Below are 24,499 nucleotides of genomic sequence, written 5' to 3' on the forward strand. Positions count from 1 at the left end.
ATAAACTTTTTGACGTAACTGGAATCCAGTTAATTTGATCACATTATGATCCGGCTACTGGGCTGTGACAGAAAGGAGGGAGGCACAAAATACAGACAGCAACTCGGGGCAAGACACAAAACGACAGGCAGTGGAAGAGCCAGTTAACGTATGAAGCAACTGTTAACATTAACATTGAACATATCTATGTGAACTATGTGAACTAATCACATAAAGTCATCGTGACTTGATCATTTGTTAGTGGTTCGTTGGTTTGTTGAACTAGTCCAACATCAGACTGCTGATAGATGCATGTGGACCAGCAGCTGAAGAGTTCAATGTGTTTTGTTTTGTTTTTCCATCCTAATCCCAAACATCCTCTTGAATCCTCAAGAATTTTGTGTTTCTACTGAACAGCATGTGGTTTTACAATTAAGATTATTGTAGATCCTCAGATATTATACATTATTTAGTCCAATAATAGTGTATTACACTTTTAAATTTGAGAAATGTTATATTGTTGTATCAAGACATATTAAGAATTGCCTTCTCTTTTTTGTTGCTATCACTGATTTTCCAGGAAAAATGTGAGATTTGTGGTTCCCACTGTGTCGAGACATATTAGGGACAATTCAGCATCCTGGCTTTGGTACTACATTAATTGGGCATGGCTGTAAAATAATAAAATACATCGTAATGTGGCCTACTGTAATGAAAATCTGTGTTTAAATTATGCAAGATTTCACAGAGTACACACAGAATATCAAGTTACGTAACACAGAAGCTCAGATTGTTTCATGCGGACGTTGAATTGTCAAGTGGTAGCAGAATCATTGTCTAATAAATAGAGTTGTTTTATGCCCCAACATATAAATACAAACAGTTTTGTTGTGATGATGCCTTCAATATTCTGTCATATAAGCCCACTGGAATTAGTCATCCTATCAGAGACCTTCACTGTGGGGAATAGCCTAAAATAACACCTCCATTCCCCGCTCAGCAGACAGCGTCATTAGAGCACACTGAGCCTCAGAAACATCTCCCACCATGGGACCACCCAGTCCTATGACTCAAACTCTCAGACAACTTCACTTTCATCTGATCCTGATCCACCGAGGTGAATACAAAGCAGCGCTTTGCTTGTGTGCTGCTGCTGCTGCTGTAAGATGACAGTTAGATGATGCATCATGTTTTTTCTTCATGTGAAGGATTTGTTATGTTGCTCAGATTCAGTGTATGTCTTGTCAACTAAATTGCCTAAATTTGCCAATTTATCTTTAATATTGTTTAACGAAATGGCAGGTAAAAAAAGCGATAAAGAGAATCAGTGTTGCAGTGCAGGTGTAGGATGGAGCAGTGCACGGTAAAGACTTGCTTATTATCAGGTGTTTGTGGGCTGGATGTACCCTGAGGGATGGAGTGTGAGCTTGCATATTGGAGAAGCTCGGGTAAACACTTAAACCAGCAAGAGTCTTGTGTTAAACATGAGCTTTCTCGTCCGTATATAGAACGTAGTGGTGATGTTTTTGTGGTTGAGGAATGGTAAACTGCATTTTCTGATATGATAAAGTATTTAATTTATTATATTTTTTACTCTTTGTCTTCAGCCATGCTCGTGGCATGGATCTTGGGATGGTAATGTCAGCAGGTCCACCACTTTGCTTCAGATTAAAATATCTAATTGGACAAACTCAGTTGTCATTTTGTATGAACAATCATGGTGCCTAGACGATGAACCTAATGACTTACAGTGTCGCTAGAAGGTCAAACATTTTACTTATTCTGTGAAATATCTCATAATTTACTTTTTAGGCACATTTAAGCACAAAATGGTGTGCATATATGCAGGGTCTCCAGAGTAGAAACCATGATGATCACTAACACCACCAGCAGGTTGACGTGTGTGTTGGTATAGCTGGTACAGATATTTATGCTCCCCTCAGGAGTATTTTTAATCCAATACTTTGGTTTATGTCCAGATTCCTGCAGCACTAATGACATTTCCGTCTTCCTCAGCTGAAGTTCATGTTTTGCACTAAATCTTAGCGTACTGATGTGCTACATTAAGGTGTGTTAACATTAAATCTGTTTACCGTCACTGAGACCCAGTACCAGACATTGTGTCTGGCCCACAATGCTTCTCTGCTACATGTTTTACAATAGACTGTATCTCACTTGAGAGGGGTGTGTGTATCTATACGGTATATATTCATGTATAGACTCCGGTCCTGATCACAGATGGGTTACAACTTCCGTCAACCATCTGGCCTGTCATCTCCTTTTTGTAAAGACAAAGACACAATAGTGCCTGTCTCCATTGTTTGGTGTCAGCTTCCTCCTACAAAGTGTTCCCACTACAAAGTAAAAACATAGCAGACCACTAATCATCAACTCCAGTGAGGGGGGGATCAGGCTCGGGGCAGTAAGACCAGCGAGGACCTTTTAACAGAATTTAAAACCAAAGGGTTGATGGAGGTCTTATCAGCCCACTGATGTGAAACTCTTTCAGAGTTTCGCTGCCTTGTGTTTTCTCTGGTGCCACCACACAAAGAAATTTGTCCTGGTTTATATTGCCTCAGACAGAAAAGCTTTTATTGTACTCCGGTTAAACAACACCTAATAATGCAGTAAACATAGCTTTTCAGCATTGCAGTCGTAACAGGGACAATGCAGCTTTAACAATCAATAACAGCTTAAGTAAAACGGCTATAATACCATTAAGTTGGTCCATTTTACATTCTGGACTCACCGTGAACAAACTGATGGATTGATAAGAGCATCAGGACTATTGCTTAAGGTGACCTTTATTTTATCTTATGTCTCAGCAAGCAGCATTGTCTCATGAGGCAGGGGCGTAGCTCATGATGTGAGCCTCGATTTAATTTCCTGACATAATATTCACAGTCACTTTAGCTTCCAATCACTGTGCTCAATTACAATAACACCCTCCTGATTTCAGAACTCTGTCATTTACTGCTTTGGAAACCATTCGCCATGGCCAGTCATCATCTCACTGTTTGGATGTTGACTGCATTTTAACACTAATGATAGGCTTTCAGTGTGGTAGTGGTAAGAGAGGTGTTTTGAACATGTTGTGCCAGGAGGAAAGATATGACTTCACCTTCAACTGTAAGGACATGACTTGAATTTAAATGGGTTTTTGGCAGCAACCTTAAACTTTGTTTGTTTTGTCCTTAGGTACGACCCGCCCACCTCGAGACAGAGAGGTTCCTGGGGTGGATTACAACTTCCTGTCTGTGGAGGACTTCCTAGAACTTGAGGAGAGTGGCACACTACTGGAAATAGGAACATACGAAGGTGAGAATGGTGATAATGATAATAAATGACACTTGTGATAGCGCAGGTGTCCTGATTCTCCACAGATACGACAAGCGTAGCAGCAGAACATTTATTTTTTCCTACATGAACTCGGGCTGTAAGGCTGTGCACTCCGTGCACACTACTTGATTCCGATTAAATTGTGCATGATGGGAGGGGGATACATCCAGGAGACAGCAGGTCACTCCACATCTGCCCCTCTCACTCTGATTAGGGCAGTGTTGTCCAGCGCTAAGTCTGACACAAACCTGTGTGTGAGTGCATTGTGTGCTTGTTTGCGAGGTGTTGTGTGTTTGTGTAGGTGTGTGTGTGTGTGTGTGTGTGTGTGTGTGTGCATGCGGCCGGGAGAAAATGTTACAACATTAATCTGCTTGGCACCAGGTCTGCTGTGTGTTGGCACGTTTCTCCCTTTCACGCAGACAATGTCAAATACCTGTCCACAGGAGTCTGTAGCCGTCCAGACAACCAGAGGGACGGGATTATTGATTCATAACTAACTCTACATTTTAATGGATGTGATGCAATGGTATATAGAAACTGATTTATGTAATGTAAACGCCATGTAATTGTTTTTGTTTAGTATTTTTTTCATTTGATAGTAGCCAGCAGAGAGATGACATGCAACAACATCCATCCAACTGTTAAAGCAATACATGTGGAAAGATTAGCTTTCTGCTGAGAGTTAGACGAGAAGATCAATACCATGTCATGTCTGTGCTGTAAATATGAAGCCACAAGGTGGTTAGCTTAGCATAGACTAAAAACACCACAGGCTGGCTCTGCCTGAAGTTAAACAAATCTGTCTATCAGCACCTCTAAAGGTCATTATTTAACACGTCATATCTAGTTTGTTTTTCCGACAGATATGCTAGCTGTTTCCAGCTGCGACCAGGCTTAATCCTAAAATGAGCTGTTCAGCTGCTGCACACAGATAGACATGAAACTAGAAATGGTTTTCTCATTTAAACTTTCAGTGAGAAAGCAAATTAACAAGGCAACCTGCGGAGAAAACCTGTCACGTAACCCCACGTTAAATGACGTTGTTACAGTTTTCTTACAGATCAAACAAATGAGACATAAAGTATTTGTGAATCTGAGTTTCCAGCTCTTATGTTAAGCTATGCTAACTGGTTACTGGTTCCAAAGTCATTCGGCTTTGCAAGAAAGCAAAAAAGCATATTTTCCCACTAGACTATTCCTTTAATGTCGACATTAAAGGTACAGTGTGTCAGATTTAGTGACATCTAGTGCTGAGATTGCATTTTGTTTTGTTTTCAGGAATATATATTCAACAGAACGCCTCTGTCCCTCATATTTACAAAGAATATACAGATACATGATATGTATTATGCCATAAATAATAATTCTTTGTTTGCACTGCTGACCAAAACAGCGTCAGTCAGAAAATGCTGTTTAATCAAGCTGGTTTTGTGAGCTGCTCCATTGTTTTTGCTCACCATGCTTCCAGAGTCCAGACAATAATACATCACTGCAGCCTCAAACACAAAGTAGGACTGTTTTTTGTTTCTTTCCCACCAGCTGCTTATTTCCATGATTCCTGGTCACATTGTGATCCAGCTTAACACTGTTTCTTCTCAGCATAAGATTAGGAGCTTTCGTAGATCCACTGGCTTTTTTTTTTTTATTATCCCTGGCTACCTCTCTCTGTCTCCATCTCCTTCTCCCTCCTTCTGTGCGTCTCTCTCAAGCATGCTAATGTCCTTCTTGTTGCCTAGGTAACTATTATGGGACCCCCAAGCCGCCAAGGCAGCCCATCATTGGGACAGTGATTCTCAGTGATGCAGGCTCCCAGCAGTCCACCCCAAAGCGTACCAAGTCCTACAATGACATGCAAAACGCCCGAGTAGTGCCTGCTGACGACGACGATGACGACCAGGCCACGGAAATGAACAACAGTTTTACAGGTGAGGGCGTAGCTGCACCTCCTCCAGACTCTCTGTCTGCTTGTTGAAGTTTCTGTGTCTGTCTGTGCATGCGTTTGTTCTCGAGTGGATGCTTGTTTAGGAGTGTTCGTGTGTTCCCAAGATTAGGAATATAGAAGGAGAGCGATAATGTTTGATTATCATGAATGTTTATGATCCTCTCCTCTGTTGTATGGTGCTGGGTGTCTGGCGGTTACATCATGTCTTTGTGATGCTGATTCCTTTTCTGTGAGCCTCCAAACACTGCCACCTGCCTGTGAGGAGGGGTGCAGTGGTACAGGAAGTAGATGACACGAGATTCATCATGGCCTCACATCCTTTCCTACCTGTATCTTTTTCACTTTTTTTTTTTCGCTTTTGGTCATTAAATTTCCTCTCACGTGTCTATCAAGCGTTAACATATCTGGGTTAGATTATTCTCACGGCTGATATTTCCCAACACGTCTTACAAGAATTGGCTGCATGTGAATTACTTCTTTAAAAAGGAAAATAGGTGACGAGATCAGAGCATCAGTGTCTCCTACCTTTTTCTCTCTCATTTGAGCTTGATCCTGTTTTTTAAGTGCAAGAGATGGTGTGTTTCCCCTCCCCCTCTTTTGATGCTGTGAATCTATGCCCTCTCTGTGTCCCCCTGCAAGGCTGCCAGAGTGTTGAATTAGCATTTGATCAACCCTGAAAAGCCCACGGAAGTGGTGGAGAACATTGGGCCAGAAATGGGGAACAAGTGGGGATTTGGGGGGGGGTTAGCTTTAGGAGAAAGAGGCTTATGGGTGGAGAGGTAAAACAGGGGGGGGGGGGGCAAAAAGACTGCTGCTGGAAGAATTAGCATATTCCTGGGGCCTTTCAGTACACTACAAATGGGCGGGAGCTAAATCTCAGATAGGGGGAAGGGGCAGTGCTTTGAGTTTGGTGTGATTAGGTTGCATGATAGTGAGTGACATTGCTCATGTCTTGCATGCATTAGATATAAACTGTGCTTTTGTTCTTCTTTTTTTTGTTTTTGGTGTTTTGTCACTCCGTGTTGTGCTTGTTGTGTTTACCCAGGATCCTTAGTGCGTAGTCTCTTCCCCTCTCCTTTCCTGTGCACAGGTAACCCTAACGACCAGGACGAGAGCCGCGGCGGCATACTCCGGCCGTACCCCGCACGTGATAATGCTCCATCCTGTGGTCTGAACAATGCGGCCACCTCCACCACAGACAGTGGTCAGCAGACACTTGCAGAGCCGCAGGTGTCACCAGAAGAACCGCTGGGACCGCTGCCTGAAAACTGGGAGATGGCCTACACTGAGAACGGAGAGCTTTACTTCATAGAGTATGTATCAACAACCTGCAACATTCACAATTTGACCGGCTGCACACACTCTTTGCACTGCTTGAATAAGTATTTGTCACCGTAGCTCATACTGTAGTTGTTTTTCTGTATTTTACCTGCACTATTATCCCTTTTGTTCGTCCAGTGGCTTGTCTTCCCCCATGATTTGGTTTTTAGGCCTCTCCCCAGCCAACCTGCCCAGCCCCCCTGGGTTCCACACTGCTTTCCTGTTAATCCCTGCATGTCCCGATCTCTAAAGGAGATCACATCCTGATCACCTGACTACCTCCACCTCTCTGTCCTCTCTGCAGCACGGCAAAGGCACACCACCAGGACATGGCTGTGTGTTTTCAGAGCTTGTATGTTCATTTCTGCTATCACTGATTTTACAGTATGTTCTTGTTTAACAATAGAGGGAAAAGTCAGGTCGTTTATTGTTGTTATCCTGCCTGTGTCGCTTTGTTATACCCATTTCTCTTTGCAGCAGATGCCTGCTGTCTTCTGTAAACTTGCTGACGCGGTTTACACTCTAATTCTTATTGATGCATTCATGCGCCCCTGCTGTGCTTTTATATGTCGGTTTGATGGCCTGTGTTGAATTGTTCTGTTGTCTTGTTTGTTTCCTCTCAGCCACAACACAAAGACCACATCATGGCTGGATCCTCGGTGTAGAGACAAAGTCTCCAGGCCTCTAGAAGAGTGTGACGATGATGGTAAGCTGCTGCACATCATTTATGCAATAAAGGCATACACTCACACTTCTGTGTAGTGGTTTAGGAATCAGCAGGTAGAGCTTGAAGTCTCACACATAGTTAATTCCTTAGTTTCTCAGTAGCATATTTACAATTGATTGATTTTGCCTTTCACAACTATTATCACAGTCTGACTGAATCCAACAAATACACATGAAATGTCAGTTCAGAATTCAGAGCACAGATTGCTAAATTGCACCATCAAGTGGTGAAACGTAAAGTTGTATGCTTCACTTTTTGGCTGCTGTTTGATTCTGTTTATATCAAACTAAGGTGTTTCCGTTTCCCTCTTTGCCTTCCTCCAAACTCTCACTTCATTCTTTATTTGTTCTTTATTTCTCCATCCCTGTCCCACCTCCTCCTCTCCTCTCCTCTCCTCTCCTCTCCTCTCCTCTCCTCTCCGCTCCGCTCCGCTCTGCTCTCCATCCCATTTTCTATTCTTCATCTTGTTTTCTTTGTTTCATCCTGCTTTCATCTTTGGAGAAGAAGGGATACATACAGAAGAACTGGAGACCGATCTAGGTAAGATTTTTTGGTGTTTAAACCATAAGATGTGCTGATGATTTTTATTAGGTAATTTGACAGTTATGACCCGTCCATCTCTGAAAATTGATCATGTGACGCTGCATTAAAGTGGTAACATAATCTATTCTGTTCACACTGTTTGAAATGTGAGCTCTGTCAGCAGGCTGCGGTGGAAAGATTTATTTTTCTAGGCAAAACGAAAGATAGCTGTAAGGAATTAAAAAGGTGCTTTTGACCATGAGTGGTGCTGTATGAGGCAACAGTGTAGAGCTTGCTCTGCATGCTACAAGCAAAGGGATGACATGATAGATGACTGTGGCAGCTGCAGAGAGCGGCGGTGCATATTGACAGTTGGTGGTGGCATGGTAATATGATAATAGCAATGTGACTGAAAAAGAGGAGAAGACTGAAAGCTCATGTACACGCTGCTGCAGGTTTTATAAGATCAGAAGAAAGCAACGGATTTAAATTCCGTTCTTAAACCCCAAGGATGCACACAGTGTGTTTTGACAACTGTATGTAAAAGAAAAATCTGTATTTGTTTACTGAAAGAGTAACTTTAAAGCATCTGGGATTTTCTGTGCATATTCCTGAAGATCAGAGGCGGCAAATAAATCCAGCTGATGTAAAGTCGTCTCTGTGTCCGTGTCAAATACGACTTCAATGTTTCTGGCAGATGGTTTTATTACATTTCTTGCTTTGCTCTCTGAATGTCTCCCTGTACAATAGAAGAAGTATTGATCCCTCACACGTATTACAGTGAGTTACACTGTACCGCTATGCTTTATTTATATGTTGTTGATCAGCTTCCTTTAACTCTAATATCCGTATCCAAAGGTTGGATAGACGTGACAAATATTCTACTCCTCACAGTTCAAAGCATGAATAATAGTTCTTGGTCTCAGATTCACAAAAACACATGTGGTTGATACATGTACTTGGAATTGCTTCACAGACTGGCAAATGGCTGCCGATTCATACTCCACTTGCAGGTAGCGCAAACAGCAAATGGATCGGGAGCTCAGCCTCAGATGAGGCCTTGGATGTCTGGGCTGTAAGCCTTTTATTATTGCTGGCTGCTCAGATGCAGACAGTCCGTGATTATTGATTGTGAAATCCAGTCTCTTATAAAGGTGTTTACTGGACTTTGGAGAAGTACCCACAGTAACACAAGGAGGTAATGTATTTGTCTGAAATCAAATACAGTGAGAAGGTGGGCTGAGATGCCAACATCGTAATGGGAACGTGTCAGTTTGATAGACCTCATCTGTCCGCCTGTTCCCATGGAGAGTGGTTAGGTGTGTGTACAACGTGCACACATGTGAGAGTGAGGCAGTGTTAGGCTGAGCCAAATACTATGGTAATATAATAGATACGTTCTTTTGCTCTTTTTAAATGTGCAGTCCACTTGTCTGTCGAGACTCGTTTGAAGCTGTGTAGCGTCTTTGTTTTTCGTGTTTTTGTGAGACGCTACAATCATCTGTAACTGTCAAGGAGCTAGTTTGTGCTTGAAACATTGTACTTTTACAAGTGTAGTAAACAAGAAATTGTTAAAGGGAGCATTTAACAGTCTTGTTAGAAACAGGATGAAAGACTACAAGTTGTTTTTAAGATAAAAAATATAAACTTTTTTTTTCAAAACAGCAAAATGCAGCATCTTGTCAAGACAGCGAGCTCTGATGAACCATGCTTACAGACATAACACAACACAACTGATCCAATCTCTTGGAGCAGCAAAAACAATAAAAAAAAACAAGTAATTTCTATTCACGCCATAAGCAGAAATGTGAGATAAGAGGTACAATTTTGCCATCTATACCCACTGTAACTGCAGTATAATAAACTGAATTGTCTGGGACTGAACCCAACCGCAGTAACTCATTCAGCACAGCTAATGGTTGAGGTCAAAGTGTTGTTATTCTGTGTTTAATGTTGTGTGCCTTGTCTGTATTTCAGAGCTGCCTCCAGGATGGGAAAGGATAGAAGACCCAGTGTACGGGGTGTACTATGTAGAGTAAGTTAATCACCTTATCGACACTTTAGCTTCAAAAGAAAAACAAGGTTTCTCCACATTAAAGACCTTTTCTCTCCCTCTGAGGAATCTAAGGCCGGACCTTCACACTGATAACATTTGATGGAGCTTTGATATACTGTAATATTTTTTTTCTCTGCATTGTTTTTTAAATAAATCTTATTATCTTGTTTCCTCTCCTTGTGTCTGCCTTAGTCATATAAACAGGAAGACTCAGTATGAGAACCCAGTGTTGGAGGCGCGGCGTCGGAAAATCTTGGAGCAGCAGCAACAGCCGCAGCCTCCAGAAGGTGAGCGGTATATTCGAGGTTCGTTTCCTGCCCTGGCACGGCACCATTTCTTTCTTTCTTCATGTCTGTGAGTGTCATGTCCCTCTAGTTTGTCCACTGCTCTCCTGGGTTTGGGCCAGACTGCTAGTCTCTGTTCTTTGACGAGACTTCGACTCCCTTATCAAGATGATAAAATATATTTTTCACTAAATGCCAAGTTTGATTCTCAGAGAAATTTAACTAAAAATAGAGCTGGCCCAAGTCCTGGTGTCGTCTTTGGTGTTTAGATTTTAATTTATAAACATTAATTATGATTTAAAATCATAAATGCTGTATCTCATTTTGTATTTGATCATTTAATTTGCTTTGCCACCAAAAGGCTAGGAAAAGATTTTTACTTTTTGGCCCAGAGGTTTTCAAACTGAGGCTCGCCTCCACACTTATGGGGATGTGGGGGGAGAAACATGAGGCAAATTTAAGACGTGCTTCTGAAAACAACAGGAAGTTAGTTACTGTACTTTAGCCCATTCATCAACATGATCAGGAGCTGGAGCTGCAGAGGCCGTGACAGATAGCCCACAGAGGCAATTAAAGTACTTTAAACCCCTTTGCACCAAATTACTGTAATTTGTGTTACATATGATACATATATTTTTAGATTCAGTGTAACATCCACTTTCCAAGAATGCCATTATCCCCAATGGCCATCACAAATAAAAGTCCATAAATGTGATTGGAAATAAATAAAAAAAGGCTTCTTATAACTTGATGTTTTCTTCAGTATCAAAGTAATCCAGTGATAGTACATCCATGGATACTTAGCAAACACAAAGAGGTAATAGCTAATCTGGCATATTACTATTTTTTTTTCTAATGTAGCTCAGCTCAACTCAAGTGAATCCATGGCAACATTATACTTCCTGTCTAAATCCCCCAAAGATCTCTGAACATTTACAGCATGACGACATTCATTGATATGAACCTTTTTCATGCAGCATCATCAATATTTTATTTTTTTTGGCAGCGCTAATGCTCAGATTGTCCCATCAAAATGTTTGGTTCTTATATTCCTGGAACACTGACATTCTCCTCTATCCATTCATATACAGATGTTTGTCCCGTGTTGAAAACCTCTGGACATACAGGTGCAGGTGTCTGTGAGATTTTGTCTGAGGGGGGGTCCTACAGTGTCTTCTTTAAAACCCCCCCTCTTTACTCTGCCACAGTCATAACATTTAAACTGTTCTTAAGCCAACATGTATGATGTTTTGCTACATTTTATACCAATATACTTGTTTGTTTGTTTTTTTAATTACAACACAAAAGTATCTTACATGCAACAAATAACAAAATGCATAAAAAATGAATCAGATGGCAAGTATGAACAGTAAGTGCTTACAAGCTCTGCGTCTATATGTGTGTGCTGATGTCATGTGTTTATGTGTGTGCATGTGTGTGGATTATAAATACACCTTTGTGTTGAGTGTGTGTCAATTAATGTGTGTGTGTGTGATTATGTTTGTGCAGAGTGGATAGAAGAGCACTCCTCAGCGGCAGCTCCGTTAGCAAACTACGCTCCAAACCACCTGGAGACCTACAGGGACCCGCAGGTCCCACCAACTCTACCTCCCGGCCCTGCAGGAGCCAAAAGTAAATCTTTATGCTTGAGATACTTAATTACTACTGCTTGATTTTTTTTCTATCATGTACTCTTAATAGAAGCCCAAAGATACATTATGTAGTTCAAAACAGAGAAAATCTTTTGTTTTCATTTACTACATCTACACTTCCACACTTCTGGGCAGAAAATATATTTAATTTCTGCTGATTTGTTAAAGTGTTCTTTGTATAGGACATCATCAATGATTGTGAAAATGCCAAGCCAATGCAAGACTCGTTTGGTTATTTCAAACTGTGAAAGCTGTCCACGTATCAGCAAACGACACTTACATATTGGAGGAATTAGATGTTGTTACGTCTCGTCCTTTCCTACAGGAATGTTGAATGTAGAACATGTGGATGGACTTGTGGGTAAGAGTTGTGTCTCTGGTATTCTGCAGGAGGGAAGCCTTTCTTCACGAGAAACCCAGCAGAACTGAAAGGAACCTTCATCAACACGAAGCTGAAGAAGAGCCGGCGTGGCTTTGGCTTCACTGTGGTCGGTGGTGACGAGCCAGATGAGTTTCTGCAGATCAAAAGTCTGGTGCTGGACGGGCCTGCAGCCGTGGATGGCAAGATGGAGACAGGTGCAGTACACAACCATTATCCACAGGGGGCTCTGTTTTCATTCAGCAACACACACATACTGTAGTAGTGGTCCTACACTACATCCATCCAGTTCTTGTACTATTTATAGATCCAATTCCAGTGTCACCTCTTACGCACCACTTTACTGGAGTGTGTCAAAGTCTGCGAGGGCTCGGGGCCATCCCACCGTGAATTCAGAAAGTGCTTAAGGGCTCTCTGATTGATTTTTTTTTAAAGCCCTTTATGCACACTTCCCATAACTCTCTGCTAACTACGCTTAAGGGAATAGCCCATAATGCAAAGTGTTGTAATGTTAAAACGGCAATTAAAACAGAAAAAATAATAAAACATAAGGAAGTTACAAGATGCCTTTTTCCTGTTATATAAATATCTGTGCTACACTAGACTTGACTGTCCATAGAAATGTCTCAGTCCAGGTAATACGATTTCATCAAGTGCTGTCCAGTTCCACACAAAGTGTTTGAAGCTCTCACACCTGCCTGCACTCGCACAGTTATAGTGATTTCACAGGTGATGTCGATAAAATTCAGTTTTACATATCAAAGTCTGTTCACAGATCTTGGAGAATACAACTGGAAACAAGTTGTATGAAGTCTTTTGTGGTTCCAGAGAGGGCTGTGTGAAGATGTTGTGGGCTGATGGCTAATGAAACCGCCCGCTACTAGCATAATGTGCACCTGAATGTCACGAGCAGACTGTTGGCAGTCATGTTACAATTTAGGTGAAGTAGGTGCCAGGTTTTAAAAGAAGTGTGGGTGAGGGGGAACACTGAAACTGGGTCTAAGGCACAGCCCACTGTGATATATACTTGATATATTGACCTCAAACCCCAATAAATAGCTCCTAAATGTGTAAACGATGGCATCACTGACAATATAATTTTCCTTGCTGCAGGTGATGTGATAGTCAGTGTGAATGATACCATTGTGCTGGGCTACACCCACGCACAGGTGGTGAAGATCTTCCAATCCATCCCCATCGGTTCCATGGTGGACCTGGCCTTATGCCGTGGCTACCCGCTGCCCTTTGATCCCGATGACCCCAACACCAGCCTGGTGACCTCAGTGGCAATCTTGGATAAGGAGCCTATCATCGTCAACGGACAGGAGACGTTTGACTCACCTTCCAACCAGGCCGGACCCGTTAACGGCATGAGGGAGCCGCGGCCGCACAGCCCCTCAGCTGAGGTGGCCTCAAATGGCTCGCACGGCTACTCCAGCGATGTGGTCACCCTGGCCTCGTCCATAGCCACACAGCCCGAGCTGATCACCATCCACATGGAGAAGGGCGACAAAGGATTCGGTTTCACAATTGCTGACAGCCTGACGGGAGGAGGGCAGAGGGTAAAGCAGATAGTGGACTATCCGCGCTGCCGTGGCCTAAAGGAGGGAGATATTTTGATGGAGGTCAACAAGAGAAATGTCCAGAATATGAGCCACAATCAGGTGGTGGACCTGCTAAGCAAATGTCCCAGAGGCAGTGAAGTCACCATGCTGGTGCAAAGAGGTATGTATTCCTGATTCCAAATATTTGTCAGCAGGGGTGGATAAACAGATGCAGGATGCACTGAGGGTTTTGAAATGAAATGATGTGTGATTAAGTGCACAAAAGAAAGCACTGTTGTCTGCTGTAGAGACAACAGCTTTAATAGTTGGCTTGGAAAAGAGTGACATAATGAGAAAGCAGGAGAGAGAAGTGAGGAAGAGAGTGGGCGGCGGATTGAAAACGCTCGGACTGGATGGGATGAAATGAGGAGAGGCAAAGAGACGACAGGCTTGAGTTAGCATGGCAGTCGATGAGCAGATGAGTGTGGGAAGGAGTGGGAGGCCGGGTAAAGAGGCGATGTAGATGAATGAGAGGGGAGGGGAGGAGGAGCGCATTGGGTACTTGTATATGCTATGAATACGGATTATGCTTAAATGGACCAGTATTCACGTTGATGTTGCCTATTTGAGAACTGGGATAACTTGTGTGCCTTTATTTCGAAATAGTTTACCTGGAATGAATGGTTGAGAGCAGATTGGAGCCCAAATTATACTTGTGATGACATGCTATTAATGTGAATCTTTAATTGCGGATTCTTAACCTGTTCACTGCTACACTGTCCCCCTCATGTTCCTACAAACTACACTTGTGCCCCGAAATGACCCCGACATAAATGCTTTTCTCATTGAAATGTCAAAACAAAACAAATTGTTTGCCCGAGTGTAAAGTATCCACACAGACACTGAATGACATTCGAGGTCCCTCATTTGTGTCCAGCCCTTATTGTTGTTAAATTGTTGTCCATGCCGGCTGACCCGGATCTCTATTAGCGGCAGGTTAGGATATGCACCCCACATCAATTATGCCCTCTAATGAGTTGACCTTGTGCACTGCTGCTGGAGTAACATTGCTGTATTGTGTTAAATGTCAGCATCATTATGGCTCTGTGTGAGTGTGAGAGAGAGAGAATGATACGGACGCAGGGCAGCATTCCTGTTGCCAGAGCATGGAGTGAGATGTACAAAGAGAGCAAGAGCAAGACGACGAGGATATAAAGGAAAGGATAAGTTGGTAGGCGGCTACAGGCAGTCACTGGGGCAGGCAGGGCGGCTGACAGCAGTAGATCATGTGTGTTAGCTTTGACACCAGCCTGTCATTATTATGAGCTCAGGTAAGTGGCCAGGTGATGAGGGACAAAACTAGACACTCATACACATCATTTACATCAATTAAGCTGCTGTCTTAATAGTTAGATAAAGTGCTGAGTATTGTTTGAAATTTAAAAAGTGGGCTTTGATTTTTACAAAATAAGCAGAATGTCTCAAATGTTAAATGTCATCTGAAGACAAGCAGCTGTAAATGAATTTAGCTGAAGTAAAATACTAAAGTAGCAAAAATTATGGTCTTAAATCAGTCTGATCAAGGAATAGGTAAAAAAAAGAAGTGTTCGATGCAAGCTCTGAGACTGTTGAGTTTAGATATGTAGCTCTTAGATGTGCATCTTGTATGAAAGATTCAGATGCGAAATTGGAAAGGCGTCTTAACTATAAGGTGTTTGTTAAGTCGATCAAGGCCCTTCACACTGTGCCATTCTGGGTTATCTTAGATGAGAGTCGACAGACATGAGTCAATCCAAAACAGTGGATCTCTACGGACAGCCTATTTGAAGTTGCCTGTGGTGAAATTTAGGACCAAATCCTCTCATTGTGACTACTGCTATGATCCACATCTACAAACCTAGAAATGAGAATACGACACAAAAGGTGCGACAAAGTTTAGAGGGGGGGAGTGCACATGGAGTTACATCCCTAAACGATATTGTGTTTCACACAGAATGAGACAAAAAATAAAACCTACCTCGCACATTATAACATGCAATAAACTTACATGATTGTAATTATTGACACAAAGTGTCCCTTAGGACAATTAACAACAATCATGAAGTCATTTATCAGGCAGTAATGATGAACATTTGGTCCCAGCCTCTTGGATGAGGTGAGGATTTGCTTCTTTTCCCTTTTTAATATCGAACACGTCACCTTGGGCTCTGAGGAATTATGACGGCCTTTTTTCAGTGTTTTCTGACATTTTGTAGAACAAAACAATTTGCTTGATGGATCCAAAACATACATCACAGATTAATCAACATAGAAAATAATTATTATTTTGCAGCTGTACACAACAATAATGGTTCTTGCAACTGAGATGCGTTCTCGCCTTTTCTGTGTGAGAATGATGTGGTGACCTTTCAAGTGATCGCTAGCAGCCAGCGCATAATCATTCACAAACAACAATTATGGGAGCTAAGAGGAGCACTGCAAGGCAGATAAGAAGAGAGAGTATAGGATGAGAAATAGGAGGACCAGGGATCATGTTTTTAGAAAGTGAAGGTGGAGGATTAGAGGAGAGTGTGAGAATTGCTGAACAGCACTGGAAGTGTATATATGAGGCGATTGGTTTAGAGAAGTATAGGTGGAGGAGGCGGAGGAGGAACAAGGTGGACTTCAGATAGAGGAGAAGAAGGCTTAATCTGTTCATCTGTGACTCATCAATCTGTGCTGTTTGACTCACTCAGCAGTCAGTTTTCAAGCGAGGACCCAAAGCACAAGGTCAAACAGATATAACATCACACAATGATTTTCCACAGGGATTGTTTTCTCTCAAACATATTCATTTCATCCCACAGCGATTTTTTTTTGTTTTGCAGTAGATTGAGCTCTCATAGACCTTACGTGTCCTTACAGCACGACAAAATGTTTTTTTTTTTTTAAATGAATGCGACATAGTTTTAGCTTATCAGATGTGCATGAAAAAGAAAGAAAAAGAGCTTTTGTAATGTTACAACAGCTGATCCCAGGAGGCAGTACTGCTCTGAACTGAACAGTGAGTAGTTCGCTTGTGGCTAATCTCTGATAGAGATACACTGCATGTTCAGAAGCGTTACAAGTAAAACATTTAAATGTGTTTTGTCAGATCATTTGCAAGAGGCTGTAGTGCACTTTGCCATTACTTTAATGCTCCCTGCTATGGCAGAGCAGTGTGTGTCTGAAATGAACAGAGACTACATTTTTGTTTTTGGATTGCCGCTGTTGTCTCTCTAGTTTCAATTCTGGTGTTGTTGAACACCTACAAGAGGGGAGAATGGCAACATGTAATTTGTGCAATGGAAACAGATGAGGTAGAATGGGTTGTTGTGGTAATGAAGGAAGAAGCTGCTAAAGGACTGTGAAGTGAAGAAAAAAGATGTCTACGAGCCAGATGGGCATTTTGAAAATTTGGAAGTAATGTTTATTAATTTGTAGTGAGTGTGAAAAAAAAAAAAAAAAGCTGTCATTTAGTGATTTTTCAGCACTCTTGCAGATATCTATCCACATGTCAAAAAATACACATTATTACCATTTCACGTCTTCTTAGCCGATAAAATTTTAAAGACAACATCTGGTGTTTTCACAGACTGCTGTAAAGGAGGCCAGCACAGCTATGACTCCTCCATCTTGTCTTCCCATCGTTGTTGCCATGACAATTGTGCACAGCGCTCCTGTCCCCTGAGAGACAGAGAGAAAGAAGAGCGAAAATGAAAAGACAGAGAGAGAGGAGATATTACGTGTAGGAAAACTGAAGGTAGACGAATGAAATATGGTAATAGGCCATGAGGAAGAGTAAAACTGTAATTTAGAGTAGATGAAGAGAGAATACTAATAATAACAGGACAATCTTATAAAAAGAACAAGGACAAATATTTATGGGTTTGGCTCAACAAAAGAGAACATTGCTCATGCTGTAGAAAGGATCATTCGCGTGCTGTGTGTGGGCTCTGTATAGACCCACCAAGGCCACAGCTTCAACAGCATATTGAAACACTGGACCACTCATCATGATGCAGATTCAGTTTGAAAAGCTCAAGCTTTTTCAGCGCAAGGAAAAATCACTTTTATTTACAAAGAATCGAATGCCTTTGTGAAGAATAAATATATGTTCTTGACAAGTCCCTGATATCAGGTGTCAAAATTGGGTAAAAATCAGCAGTGTCCGCAGAATGTGCTGAAGCCACGCTAACTTGTTTGAGCAGTCAGGCATCAGTTTTGAAGCGGTTGAAACGTGTCAGATGAGTTCAGAAACTGACATGACACTGAGTGAGATTAATTAATCTCTGTCTCTCAGCTAGGAGTGCAGGGGTATGCTCAGGGTGGCATCAGCGTGTCATCAAGCCACCCTTTAGGACCACCCAAAAATCCTGGACTGAAAACTGGTGAAAAACTGTTTTGGCCTCCAACCTCACATTTCAGTAATATATCGCTTTCAACAACAATTTTCCAACCATGTATTTTGAAAGAAATCTCAGAATTGGCGTTACACTTTGCTCTCAATGTACATACACGGCATAGGTGTGACCCACTCCTTTATCACCAGTCAAATTTCATTTATATTGCCCAAAATCACATATCTGCCTCAGGGGGGGCTTTACAGCCTCTGTTCTTAGATCCCTGAATGGAAATTATTAAAGCTACTGAGCAAAAACACCAGTACTCACATTGCTGATTGCTAATACATGTCTATCTACCCTCTCTGTCTAGTGCCATTCAATAATTTCCTCATTAGCACATTTATTTGTAATTCTACTAGTTTTTATAAGCGCACTTCAGAGTCTACTGTAAAAGAAGTAAAGGAAGCAGCCTCCTTTAGGTCACCAAGCTCACTTTGACTTCCAGTTTGTTTACTTCCTTTCTTATTTGAATAATAATGAACACATTCTCAGTCATTCTCATAAGGTTGCCTCAGTAATGATAAAATCAGGCCTTTTAAGCCAACGTTGCATCCTTTCAGAGTCTTTTAAATGCAGCAGCGTTCTGTTGTGCAGAGCTTTACTGTCATTCATCAGCTTCAGCAGAGTAAAAAATATCAGGATTATGGCCCCGGTGCATAATGTAAATACTACTTATGCACAGCACGCACGTCATTGACGAGTATGCGGCCACACACAAGCTCTTACCTTCTTCCATACGTGCCTGTGCCCATATTACATCTGTATAGCTTGCATGTATTCATGGATGCTTCCACACAGTTGCGTGTGTGTGTGCAGGAACATGCAATTCCCATATTTCTTTTCGCCGAGCTCCAGCTGCTCATAAATGTTACATTCAGCCGGATTCAATCAACTTCGAATTATATGCATACATCAGCATCACAATGCCAGAGGAAGGGTTAAGCAGATTTTAAGACTGCATCATGCATGAAGATGTGTTCACACCGTGCAGCATGTAAATAAGCTGTTCTAGTCGACCCAGTTGGGGTCAAACTACAGAAGTTTGGTGAATCTTTATTCCCCCTCAGTTCCGTGTCCAAATCGGCCATATGGCCAGAGTTAAATGCAATTTCTATATGCTTGATGCTAATTATGTCAGCCTTGTTGCCAATTTGGATATTTTCAGAGGTTGTTTCAAAGTGAAAGGTTTTTTATTGAACTCCCACCACACTGTGTAATTTAGGGCTTCTGGTCATATAACCTGCTGCTGTAATGGGAAACACTTATTATTGACATCTGACCTTCGTCTGATGTGTGTCCTTCCCGGGTCACACACAAAAACACCCACACGCACACACACACATACACACACATGTACAAAAACATTCATCAGCACGTCAGCAGCTGAGATGTTCCACTTGGCTCCAGTAACTGGCACCCCCATAATCTGAAGGAAGGAGAGAGCTAGAGTAAGTGTGTGTGTGTGTGTGTGTGTGTGTGTGTGTGTGTGTGTGTGTGAGAGAAGGAGAGAAAATAGGGAGGATGAATTATGAATCGTGTAGAGAGAGGGGCTTTGCAGCAACAGAGAGTTTTAACATTTAATGATTTTTTGCCAACGCAGCAGAAAGAGGCTAAGATGGATGCTTGCATGTTGTTGCATGTCTTAATGTCGGTGGAATGTTCCAGTAGTACTTCCAGTTAGGATTTTCTGTGCATGTTTGGTATTGTAGGAAAGAATACGATTTCATTGGTCTCTGTAGCAAATATGAAGGATAATGACGCTGTGATGGCTCAGACGTCGGGCATTGCTGTAAAGTGGAGGTGCTGCCACTGCTAGGTCCTCATATTTAACAAGGTAGACTGCTGCCACTGTATACAGAACAATTTGATTGCCTTGGCAACAGCAACTCCTTGTCCCAATCCTGCCTCATGTCTTTCGTGCATTCATTTGTCTATTTTTGTCTCGATATACTGTACCATAGTAGCAGGAAAAAGAGCCTCAGAAAGGGAAAGGAGCTTCCTTGGAAAGCAGTATGTGTTGATATGCTCCAGGTAGAGGAAACTACCTGATGATTGTGAAAATACTGAGATTAAAGTGGGAATGTAGATTATTCCCCGCACTCATATGTGTGAATCATCTCCCCTGATAACAGGCTCCGAGCATTAATATTTCATTAGCACAAATGAGATTGATCTTCTTGGTGACTCTCTACAGTATGTTAACTGGTATATATGGAAGGGCGAGAGAGAGAAAGAGAGAGAGAGAGAGAGAGAGAGAGAGAGAGAGAGATAGAGGGAGAACAAGTCATGGTGCACGGAAAGAGAGGAGGGGGAGGGAACAAGGAGGAAAAAAAGGCAGAGAGAGAAGATCAGCTTCTCAATGTAAGCTTTGAGCAGAGCAGTGGGAGTGGAGGAGAGGAAACAGCTCTGTAGTTACTCAGAAGATGTGCATAGTAAGGCAGAAGCTCAGGCTTTTCTTTGATATGATGCTCAAGCTGCTGAGCTCCTTCTCAGTGGGCAATAGTTGAGATTCTGCTGGAGAGCTCGTTTTGGAGACAGCTGGCAAGCAGACTAGCGGGGAGGGCGGGTGGACAGGTTGGTGGGGGTCTGTGGTTGCTTATGGAGGACCTGTAGCTCGGACTAGCGGTCCAGGGCTGCTGCAGCATAAGTCAGTCTGCCTAATGCAGACTGATCAGTTGCTCCTCTTCTAATAGCACGGGTGAGAGCGCCGAGTGGAGCGGGATACAGCGCGGGGGGGGGAGATCACTTGGATTAGAGAGCAGCCTAGCGCAGTGTGTTGCTCAGAGAGCGAAAGCAAAAGAGAGGAGGAGGAGGAGGAGGAGAAGGAGGAAGAGGAGGAGAGAGCCGGTCTGCTCTGCAGCAGGAACCAGGGTCCATTTCCTCGTCCTGGGGAGTTTTTGATCAGAGGGGACAAGGGTAGAGCACAGCAGGTCATTAATGCTCTCTCTGTCTCTCTGCCGATGTTTTGCAGGAGTGGTGCCAGCCAAGAGGAGTCCAAAGCTGGTGGTGAGTACTCTGATCTTCAGCTCTTTTGTGTGTGTGCGTGTTAGCTCTACTGAGTGAAGGGAGCGCTATTTAAAGAAGAGATGACACAGAGATATGATGTCTAACTCTTGCTCTACTGTTCTGCAATAAGAGCTTCAAAAATCTTCACATTTTATCCTGCTGCCACCCTTCCCCATCACTTTTTTTGTCAGTCTGTCACTTTGACTTTTCTTTTGTTTGCCTCCTCTTTGCTTTTCTTGCCTGCGTGTTTCCATTCCTCTTTGTTTAATACCCTCTCTTTTTCTCTACATCCCTCCTGCCATGCTGCCATCCTGTGACTGATTAACCATAGCCTAGGCAGAACAGTGTAACAGTGACCAGCTGTTGAGGAGGGCAGACAACCAGAGCTGAGGGAAGATGGGAGAGAGAGGCATGAAGCCGAGATAGGAAAAAAAGATGCAGGTGAGGGAGGGGAGGACCAGTGTGGTGATGGTTTGTCCCACAACAGTGAATCACTATGATAGCCCACAGATACAGAGGACGGACTGAGGCTAACAGACAGGGAGGAGAGGGCAATGACGACAGAGTGAGTTGAAAACAAAGCAGAGGGAGATTGGGGAAGCTGTAGGCGAGATTGCAACAGATTGCAATGTGGCTCGTAGTTGTGATGGGGAAGATAGGATGGGGGGGGGGGGGGGACAGTGCTCTTATTCAGGAATTTTAAGAGCAAATGCCCACTCATTTTTACGACTTATTTCACCTGATAAAAAATCAATACAAGCACAGAAGAGATGCCACTGCAGCTTTAAATTACTGTCATCCTAATTCACCCCTGGAGAGCCACAGAGTTATAGTAGAAGGACGTTTCCTCTGGACAGGCTCATCCAAGGACAGTGATGGGTTCAATTCACACCACTTGGAAAGAAAAACTCGTCCTGTGTCTCTTGATCGAAATTACAAGTGCTGCCCTTAGATGGCTGTCTGTTAGAATCAGGATTATTTTAAGAATGGTTACAGTCACTTTTACCTATTCAGGTCACATGGCACAGTGGATGGAGGAGGGGTGGAAGCTGTAAGGGGGTCGAGAGGGACCAATAGTGGCACTGCCTGACTGTCACTTTGGATTAGTTTCCCAGTGAGGAAAAGCCAGTTTCCCTCCCTCTGTGTTATGTCAGTGAAATGTCACGCTGCATGCGACTTCGTGTCAGCCCCAGAACAACCATTTTGCCTCCAGTTAAGAGTCTAAATAAATGCTCACAGTAAAGTCCCATATGCAAGAGAGACTGTGCTGTCTCAGTCCATTAAGTAAGTCTCCAGTGATCAAATGAGAAATCAATTTCGCATGGCTGTTGTCCTCATTAGAAAGCATTACAGGAATATCTGACCCTTCATCTCGTTCTGTGTGATGAGTGAGACACTTGGACACCGCGCCACGACTTCTCTACCATCTCATGCCCTGGTTTAATGTTCATATCAGATAAAAAAAAATGACTCTGTTGCCATGTTGGCGCCTTTTCGCCGTCAGTAATTGCATTTTCTCAGTAAGGCTCATTTTTCACAAAGCTGAAAAAGTGTTTTTGGTAATGTGCATCTGCAAATAATAACGTGGTAACGTGTACATTCTCTGGTTGAAGAATTACACAAAAACATGCCTAGAAGCACGATAACAGGTCATAAAAAGAACCCACGGTACTCTACGTGGGTGTTTAGACCAAAACCAGCCCAATGTAAAGAGTTATCATTTTATTTTTCGTTACAATGATAGTGAGTTAAACAGAAATACTGTGCTCACATTACAAAGTAGTCTACCACGAATGTGCCCTTGCACATATTTGATAGGCCACTGCAGCATTTTCCTGGATGTTGTTGTGTTGCAGCCACAGTTCATCAGGTCAATGGCCTGCGAGATTAACACCAAATGTTTCAACTGTTTAAACTGTTGAAACACCCGATATTTTTAATCAGTGGCAACAAAACACTCTCTCCCAATTCTCTCCCACCCATCAGGATTCTTCTGTGCTGTTGAGATTTTATGATTTGCTTTCTTTGAGTTTACACATTCCTGTTTTAATTGAGACCCACCTTGACTCTTAAGTTTCCAAGCATCATAATCATAGCACTCATAAAAGGCAATATCTTTGTTCATTAAAATTCCCTCACATTTCAATCTGTCTTTGTCCCGAAACCATGGAAACCAAGTCATTTCTCCTCACTCTTCAGCGGACGTTTTTACTGTGATATGTTCCACTGCAATGTCTAAAAAAGATGACCTTGAACACTTTTTCTTTCTCAATGTCCTCCATCAACACCTTTCTCACTCATCTCTTTTTCCCTATATCTCGCCCTTATCACTGACTCACTTATCACTTTTTTTCTCTCCTCTCTCTGCCCTCTACCTTCATCATCGCCTTATACCCACCCCCATCCCTTACACACTTACACACCTCTCTCTCTTTTCTTTCTCTCTGTTTTCTGTCCACCTAGCACCAGTTAGAGAGGAAAGACAGCCAGAGCAGTTCCCAGCACAGTGTGTGCAGCCATCGCAGCACCCACACAGATTCTCCCAGCCACCCACCCTCTGTCATGCCCAGTGAGGCTGTGGCTCCCACTCCTGCTGCCCCCACCCAGCCACTGCCAGGCCTGCCCCCTCAGGACCCTGCAGATGGCACCCTCACCCTCCAGAAGAAGCCAGACCCCTTTAAGATTTGGGCGCAGTCCAGGAGCATGTACGAGAGTCGACGTGAGTACAATTAAATTCAAGCTTATTTTAGTGATTCGAAGATTCTGCTGACTTTAGAGTTTAACAGTCAGCAAGGTTTATCCTCTAGCGATATTACAGACCTTTTAACCTTCTGTAGGGATGAAGATGGCCTCAGATCATCTGGCAGGAGACGCTTGATGGCTAAAAAAAGATCTTAATTGCGGAATGACCTGCCTAAAGATCTGGGGCTATTATCACGTAATAGTTACAAAAGAAGATGGACCTTTGAATGTTTGAATGTGTTATAATCTTCTCAACTAATGGTTGGCAGTCACTTTTGAGTGCTATTTAACACTTCTACTGTGAGAATTCTGGATCAAAGATAGAGTTCTTTTGTTCACTGACTGAACTTTTCACCTTTTGATAAAGTGCAAAACGTGGCCTGGAAACATCAGATCACTTTGATTGGAGTTTGCATTGATTATTGTATTTGTATAAAGTTGTACAGTGTACAAGAATCACAGTGTGATCACGACAGAGAACATCTCTCTTTATGCGCGTTTGCGTTCATTAATACCTTAACAGTTGTGTGCTCACTGAGTCACAACTGCTGTTTGTGACAAAAGGTGCCTTCAAGTGGGAAGT

At 42.5% G+C, this 24,499-nt stretch overlaps 1 protein-coding gene across 11 annotated transcripts in view; it reads left to right on the top strand.

The window, feature by feature from the left end:
* LOC104927908 (membrane-associated guanylate kinase, WW and PDZ domain-containing protein 1) overlaps window positions 1-24,499 on the top strand; it is an 89,131-nt gene that overhangs the window by 51,379 nt on the left and 13,253 nt on the right. For 3 of the 11 annotated variants that reach the window (XM_019267798.2, XM_019267793.2, XM_019267797.2), the window contains 13 exons: window positions 3,178-3,297; window positions 5,055-5,243; window positions 6,306-6,573; window positions 6,885-6,932; window positions 7,204-7,286; window positions 7,809-7,847; window positions 9,807-9,864; window positions 10,078-10,190; window positions 11,679-11,801; window positions 12,212-12,397; window positions 13,314-13,925; window positions 21,140-21,174; window positions 23,638-23,893. In XM_019267798.2, the coding sequence (XP_019123343.1) occupies window positions 3,178-3,297; window positions 5,055-5,243; window positions 6,306-6,573; window positions 6,885-6,932; window positions 7,204-7,286; window positions 7,809-7,847; window positions 9,807-9,864; window positions 10,078-10,190; window positions 11,679-11,801; window positions 12,212-12,397; window positions 13,314-13,925; window positions 21,140-21,174; window positions 23,638-23,893 (2,130 nt within the window). The remainder of the gene's footprint in view (window positions 1-3,177; window positions 3,298-5,054; window positions 5,244-6,305; window positions 6,574-6,884; window positions 6,933-7,203; window positions 7,287-7,808; window positions 7,848-9,806; window positions 9,865-10,077; window positions 10,191-11,678; window positions 11,802-12,211; window positions 12,398-13,313; window positions 13,926-21,139; window positions 21,175-23,637; window positions 23,894-24,499) is intronic. The other 8 variants (XM_027288723.1, XM_010742093.3, XM_010742091.3 and 5 more) reach the window with 7 other exon arrangements.

The sequence above is a fragment of the Larimichthys crocea genome, chromosome XV (assembly GCF_000972845.2).
Source record: "Larimichthys crocea isolate SSNF chromosome XV, L_crocea_2.0, whole genome shotgun sequence".
Classification (NCBI taxonomy): Eukaryota; Metazoa; Chordata; class Actinopteri; family Sciaenidae; genus Larimichthys; species Larimichthys crocea.